At 42.2% G+C, this 7,869-nt stretch overlaps 1 protein-coding gene across 2 annotated transcripts in view; it reads left to right on the forward strand.

Moving 5' to 3' along the window:
- Positions 1 to 6,923, forward strand: part of LOC311034245 (uncharacterized protein) — a 53,546-nt gene extending 46,623 nt beyond the window's left edge. The window contains exons 7-11 of one of the 2 annotated variants that reach the window (XM_084042072.1): positions 116 to 246; positions 333 to 377; positions 467 to 684; positions 3,219 to 3,289; positions 4,468 to 6,923. In XM_084042072.1, the coding sequence (XP_083898198.1) occupies positions 116 to 246; positions 333 to 377; positions 467 to 684; positions 3,219 to 3,289; positions 4,468 to 4,487 (485 nt within the window). In that variant the 3' untranslated portion in view covers positions 4,488 to 6,923. The remainder of the gene's footprint in view (positions 1 to 115; positions 247 to 332; positions 378 to 466; positions 685 to 3,218; positions 3,290 to 4,467) is intronic. The other variant, XM_084042073.1, reaches the window with a different exon arrangement.
- Positions 6,924 to 7,869: the final 946 nt, after the last annotated feature.

Below are 7,869 nucleotides of genomic sequence, written 5' to 3' on the forward strand. Positions count from 1 at the left end.
AGCTACGAAAAGAAAAAGAACAAGCATATAATATCATAAATATACACATTTCTGATTTATTTATTTTTCATTCTAAAACCATTTATTATATTGATCTACCCAATTTGCCTTGCAGATACTTACGGCAATGCAAAATTAGCGGATTTTGGATTAATACAAATACCAAACAAACATAGCGCTTCAGGAAAAGGACTTGGAACTTTATACTGGATGGCTACGGAGATGCTCAGAAGCACTGATAACCAGGTTGTTCTTTATTCTACATGGGTATTTAATGAATGATAACTACATAAAATGTTCTTACACACTTTATATTCATTCTTTACATGAAGGTTGACGGCGGTGATATCCCATGTCCAAGAAGCAGTGATATCCAGGTTGTTTTTTTTTTTATTCTGTAGAGAACAATTTAATTGATGACATAATAATAATTAAAAAAAAAAACATTTTCATACTCATTCTTAAGGTGGCTGGGATGTTGATCTATTACATCCTGTCTGGAGGACATCATCCATTTGGCAGTGGCCCTAGATGTGAAGTCAACATTCTGGATGGAAAGTACAACCTGGATCATGTTCAGGATGAGGTCGCCAAGGCTCTCATTGAGAGGATGATCAATAAAGACCCAAAGGAAAGACCTACAGTGGAGGAATGCTGGGATCATCCCTTTTGGTCAAATAAGAGGTACCATAGAAACAGTCCCAACATTTTCCATTACACATATTATTCACTAGAATTTCAGGCCGCTATGCAGCCTTCAAATCCAGTCCTATATTGCGCCGATCAGAGCAATGGTTGGCCATTTTAAATGTTAAACACTGCTGTAGTTCCCCATATGTGTGCAATTTCTTTCTTTTGTGTGCAACTGTTGGCAACTGCCAACTCATGGCAGACCCCTGAACAGCATGTGTGCCAGGTTTGGTGAAGATTGGAGCAACAGTCTGCTTGTAGCCCTGCTTGGTCCCTGGTGTGACTATTCTCATGGCAGACCCCTGAACAGTGTTGGTGCCAAGCTTGGTGCGTATCGGAGCAACGGTGCGCCTTTAACGTCCGGATGGCACCCTCTAGGCAATTTTAATATACGATTAATTTACTGATATCTAAACATTATTTTAGCTCATCTTTATGAGTTTGATCCAGTGGTTACAGTTTGTACTTATATTCTAGCCTAATGCTTTCATTAGGGCCCAAGCACTGCACCAGTGTGAAGCCTATTGAAGCAAGAAACTATTATTCTACTAGAGGTTCGGGCCACTACGCGGCCCTCACACCTATGTCACACTGCCAATCTGACTTATAGTCTTATAGACTTATGTCTGAGTTATAGAGTTGGGGGTTTGTCAGAGTACCTGTTGTACCTGTCTGTCTGTCCATTATGTGGACATCTCTGTATCTGTCGGTCCTTGTCCCTTTTATGCTCACTAGACCATACCCGTAGGGGAATATGAGCACCCAAAGTGTGCAGTTTGGCTACACCAGGCGCGCGGATACGCGAGTCCCCCAAGCAGACTTTTAACATAGGACTGGATCTAAAAGTGCGACTAATGTGCATCGTGTGCGAGAAAAGTCTGGTGTGTTTCCAGAATGTACTCAGAAAGTGGGCGGGGTCTATGGTGTGGAAGGCGGCAGGCTGAGGCTAGTTGCCATGTCGGCTTATTGTAAGCGCTTTAGTGGCAATATTGGTGGTATTGTGTTTTGGCGTTGGTTGGTTGTGAAAGTGCAGGTGGGTGTGGGGACGCGTTGTGAGCTTGTAGATCGGCTGTTTTCCAAGAGGCAAGGTATATGCGTGAAGGCGCTTCGTTTGGCCTTCTTTTCATAGACCTCGTTGCTTGTAGGGTTAGTTTCGTTTGGCCTTGTTTTCATAGACCTTGCTGCTTGTTTCTCTCGCGAAACCTGGCAACGACGCATGCGCAGTTTGATCAAGAGTCCACCCAAGACAGAAGACAGCAGCTACCTACCACCGTGAGGTTACTAGAAAGATCTCTGATGTCATCAGTATATGCCCATATGTTAGCATGCCCAACTGCCTATATATGGGCATATCTATCGGGTTTGTTTATGGTTATGTCTGAGTCATAGTGACATGCCTATATATGGGCTTGGGAAGAATGAGGGAGTCTACCCACTGCCAGCCAGTGGGATGGAGATGAGCAGTGTCCAGGTACTGGTATGTGTTCAACTGCCTTCAGCCCAAATGGCAGAAACCACTTCAAGAGTGCTGCTGATACACCCTCGTGACTTTCACTCAGGACAACATTTGAGTTGCCTATCAGCCCCCCATATGCTGCAACCACATGCATTTCCAGTGCTGATCCCTGCATCAGTTTTGCAATGCAGCTGAGGAATGACTGTATGATGTGCATCCCACCGGGATGCACATCATACAGTCATTCCTCGAGTGACCATATCCTGTGACCATATCTGCTGACTGCTTGTATGAGAAAGTGCGAGATAAACCTTGACCTGACCTAAAGAAAATATAACATCAGAAATGGATTCTATACACATGAAAACCAGAGAAAAAAAAGGTATTTCACATCATTATAGGACAAGCGGGTCAAAATGAACATCTCAAGATGGCGTTCAGTGGCCATCTTGGATTATGCAATTTGCCCAAATAGAAACGTTGGGCAACCAAGCTAAAATTGTTCTAGGACACCATATGAATACAGAATCAGAATCAGAATCAGTTTTATTGTCACATCACAGGTTTACAAGGTAAAAAAGTGGGTGAAATTCGTTTTTTAACATCATTCCCATCGTAACGTTAATGTCCATAGAAAGAAGAGGGGGGGAGGGAGAAGAAGAAGGGGGTTAAGTGGGAAGGAGATCAGACAAGAGAACAGCAGAAGGCCAAACAAGTTATCTACATACAGTATTTACAAGAGTACCTGAGATAAGAAACAAGCTACGGTGCCTGAGCATAGCAGCAATGTATGTATACTGTCACTGTGCATGATATACTTATAGACGTTAAGGTGCTTAGAGAAAAAAAAAGAGCACAATAAAAAAAAGACAAAAGTCAGTGCGTTATACATGGGATTAAGGTGCAAAAGGTCAGTGCGTGTCCCTGAAGGTGGACTGACCCTGGTATAATCCGCAAGTAGCTCCATGAGGGAGAGCAGCAAAAAAAATAAAAGTCATTGTACCTGGTGTAGTCTACAGGTATGTCCGGGGGGAGCTAAATCCAAGTCATGTGTCCCTGGTATAATCCACAGGTGTGTTCAGGAGGAGCCAGAAAAAGACAATCTGGGACCAGCTGGGCGGTATCGCCTGTTGTCAGGCTGCGGTAGGTTCCCTTGCCCGTCAAATTAAATGTAATTAATTAACGAAAATAGGAAACAACTATTTAGGTTTAGTATTGAACACATGGGAGCATCAAATAGACTATATGACAATGTGTGAGTTACCTTGCTTCTTTTTGGTTTGTATATATTAGTTTCTTCTAGTTTTCAGCACCCTTTCTCTCTGTGTTCTGTGCACTTCTCATGTGCTGTCTGTGTGACTTTTTCTGACTTCTGATTGACCAGAATCACTTGTCACTTTTGTCTCTAATATTTAGTGATTAGTAGATAATTGACAGTTTCTGCACCACTTCAGTGGGTAGGTTTTAGACAGGATTACTAGAACATAGTTCTTGGGGTGAAAAAAACTATACACTGCAACTTTATGGTTTGCCTTATCCCCTTTCGGGACCCTGTTTACCCTTTTTATATTTGGGAAGGCGGTATCCAAGGTCCCTTGACGCTCAAACCTCTCTCTCTCGTACTCGCGGCTACCACTGTCTGGTCTCGGGCTAATAGCTTGTCGCTTAGAAGTTGCAGAGATTTCTCAAAGGCACCCAGAACTGCATTAATCTGCACGGATCGGCGTTGCTGTTAAACATCTTTAATAATTTGGTAAAACTTAAGCTCCTCTCTTACACTCTGCAAGCATGTAGGAGCTCGGCCAATCAGAGGCAGTAACGTAGGACGCGCAGCTTGTCAGTCACAACGCGGGGAGGCGGGACATGGGAAGTGGAGCAGAGTGTGAGAGAGGAGCTTAAGTTTTACAAAATTATAAAAAATGTTTAACGGCAACGCCGATCCGCACGGATTAATGCAGTTCTGGGTACCTTTGAGAAATCTCTGCAACTTCTAAGCGACGAGCTATTAGCCCGAGACCAGACAGAGGTAGCCGTGAGTACGAGAGAGAGTGGTTTGAGCGTCAAGGGACCCTGGATACCGCCTTCCCAAATATAAAAAGGGTAAACAGGGTCCCGAAAGGGGCTAGGTTTGCCTCATATTATAATCCACTATATCATGTGTGTTACAGATGCTCATATTGATTCTGCTTCTCATCTTTACTAGTTAACGTTAGATATAGCTGCTAATTCACAAGCAGGTCTAATGCACTTTTTAAGTGTTCTTGAGTCTAATGCATTTGTTTCCTCTTTTTTTTTTTTTTTTTTTCTTCTTTTTTTTACAGTTGAGGACCTTCCCCTTTAAACTGTTTGGATGGTGCTGCTGTTCAACAAAGGAGGTTTTGTCTCTATATATTTTTTTATGCATTGGCCTATGCTGTGTTGCAGTTATAATGTCATTCAATCAACACACATGGCACATGCACAGCAGACAGAAATAAATTATGTTGTATCCAAGTCATGAATGTTAATGAGTATTACTCAAACCTGTGGATGGATGCCTTGATTGATCAAACAGTGTTGGTGTGATATGGGCCTGCCCTATCCTCAGTGGACAAGACCTCAGCCGTCCTCACCACTATCTGGACTTGCGGTCTGAGGCTTTTCCGATGGATATACAGGTGTAGGCCTACACATTTTGCTGGTTGGTTTGCATTATTAATATACTTTTGTGTTGATTGCAACATTGAAATGTCTGTAGGCCTGAGGTCTGACCTAAATGTGTCCTTTATATAATATTGGTTGTATTACTTCAAGTGACTTATTTTATTTCTATTTGTATTCTCTTAAGAATTTATGTGAGTTAAAGGAATAGTTCACCCCAAAAAATACTCATTTCCTTTCAATTACTCACCCCATGAAGCCTTGAATTCATGGAGATTATTTTTTATTTTTGTCACATTCCAGAGCCAATAATTTGATGACCCGGAGACTCCGCCGGTCATCCAATTATTGCCTTAAGAATGCAACAAAAACAGACTAAAACATCTCCATGAATTCAAGGCTTCATAGGGTGTGTAATTGATAGAAAATAAGTATTTTTTTGGGTGAACTTCTCCTTTGGGCTGCATGCGCTCCCTTTGGGGGGTAGGTCTTGTGTGCTTCTCAGCGGTACGTGTCACCGTCACCTTCACCAGTCAAGTCAGCCTTGTGTCTGGCGGGCTGGCTTGAGCGGCCCTTCACCCCTGTGATCACTGGCCTTAGCGTCTTGCGGGGCCAGGCTCTGGGTAGCGTCTTGCGCCCAAGCATTTAGCGGCGGATGGCGTCTGGCTGTCCGGCCGCCCCAGGGGTTGTAAATATTTAAATTGAACATGTAAATATTTTAAATACAGTATGTGCTAGGTTGTAGCCCACTGGTGTTGGCTCTGGGGGTCTGGGACTGCTTGGCTTCCTCACAAGGTGTCTTACAGAGTTCCCCATACAAGTACATATAAATATGTTGGGTGGAGAGATAGTCTGGATACGATAGAGAACGTTCATACATATAAATATGTTGAGAAAGAGATAGTCTGGATACGATAGAGAACGTTCGGTTAGTTTGTAACCTTTGTTCTCTTAATGAAGAGACTATCTCTCCACCTCCATGTCGCTCAGCAGCAGTGTTGATCAAAGTAAAACCAGTGTAATCACGCACTGGGCCTTATATAGCCGTGCGTGCCTGTAGACTGGTGTCTTAAAGAAATATCCACGTTTTAAGCGAGGTGGGGTCATTCCCCATACATATGAAATATGTTGGGTGGAGAGATAGTGCTAATAGGATAAAACTGGTATCCCGACCTGCTGTTTTTTTTTTCTTGTTTACTAAAGAGCTGGAGAGATGGGGAGACCCCTGTTATACTGTACTTTTTGAGATACCCCTACCCGGGGTAGAAAAAAATATGTTTTTTTTCCCCCCATATCTTTAAGATGTCCTCTTCACAAAATGGATTGTCACAAGTTTTTACATCATTGCACAGATGGCCGACAGGTAGTGTCCCTACCACTGGCGTAACGCAGAATCGCGGGGCCCCCCGCGGCGCGCGCGTGCATGTGCGTGCACGACCTGCGCGCGTGCTCTCAATTTTTCGGGTCTAATTTGGTTCTATATGACCAATATAAATCAACTTTTTTTCTGATTTGTATATTTGTATCAGCGCAGGTGGGGCCCCCCCTGCTGGTGGCCCCCCCGCACCGCATCACTTGCTACCCATCCGGTACGCCACTGGTCCCTACAGAAACGTTATTGAAGAATTTCATGACTTTTGCAAGTAAATAGTTTGGCGGATGACAAAGTCAAAATTAGGATCCAACAAGGTCAGGTTTTATTCTACCCGAGTCGATTTCCGCCTCTATACAATGTCAAATCCACTTCGCTGTAAATCTATGGAAGATTACTATTATTTGTGTTTGTTTATTTTTATCGGGGGGGGGAGATTTTTGCTTCCACCTGGTATCGGACTTCGACATTTGTTGGGAATGTGGATGGGTTTAAGATAAAAGTGCCAAAGAGAAGTACCTATTAGAATTAGCCTCTCAGAAAGTCTGACTTAATTTTCTTTATTTTTTGTATAAAACGTTGTTTGGGTTTGTTTGTTGTTCTAAATGTTTGTTGGTATTTGTCTGTTTAAAAAAAAATGATTATTGTTATTTCGGGTGTTTTTGCCACAAAATATATCTTTTCTGTTTTTTGTATTTTTTTTATTGTGTTTTTATTGTGATATAGATCTTCTTTGGGTATAAAATAAAGATTGAATTGAGCTGTACTAAAAACAAGAAAAGAGAACATTTCTTTGTTTGTTTTTTGTGTGTTTTTTACGGGGCCAGAGCTCTGCTCTGGACACGTATTGTTATTCGCATTATTCTGTCACTTCTTCTGCCACTTTTCGCAGTTCTGGCTGAACCGTGCAGTCGCTTTTTACGAAACTCGGCCATATGGTAGATGGTCATGAAAAACGATCAAGAAATAATTCTCACACTCATTCGTCAAAAGGTGGCGCTATAGCACTCAATTGAAAAATGCCAACTTTGAACAGGTACAACTCATGCCCTGTTTGACCTACAGCCATGAAACTTGGATACACATATGCGTCTCCTCATGCTGAACAACTTTCACACTCTGACTTTTGACCTCTGACCTTTAGATCTCCCACCATTTTGAATGATATGAAAAACAGTCATTGGCTCCTAACTTCTGCATTTTTTCACTTATGGAAAATCCGTTGGAAATTTTTGTAGAAAGTGGTCCAAAGTTCAAGTGTGAAACGTTTCGTGCAGATTGCTCAAAAATCCCAGGAGGAGATAGATTTTAACTATTACAGTTTTATGAAAATTATTCATCTGTGCCTAAAACATACATGCAGACTCACATTTCTTTGAAACTTTGCAGAAATGTAGAGGGTCATTCCAAATATCACTGAAACCAATCTTACTCCAATTGGCCAAAAGGGGGCGCTATAGCAATTTTTTGAAAAGGCATACTTTAAACAGGCATAAGTCATGCCTCGTTTGGCCGAAAGTCGTGAAACTTGCTTACACATGTGCCTTGACTCATGAGGAACACACGTATCGATTTGACCATTAAGCTCCGCCCTTAGATTTTCCGCAATTTTGAGCAGTTTGAAAAATACTTGTTTTTGCCAGTTCTGGCTTAACCGTGCATACGCTTTTTACGAAACTCGGCCATATGGTAGATGCTCATGAAAAACTAC

Source organism: Gymnoscopelus microlampas (genome assembly GCF_963454915.1).
Source record: "Gymnoscopelus microlampas genome assembly, chromosome: 18".
NCBI classification, from domain to species: domain Eukaryota; kingdom Metazoa; phylum Chordata; class Actinopteri; order Myctophiformes; family Myctophidae; genus Gymnoscopelus; species Gymnoscopelus microlampas.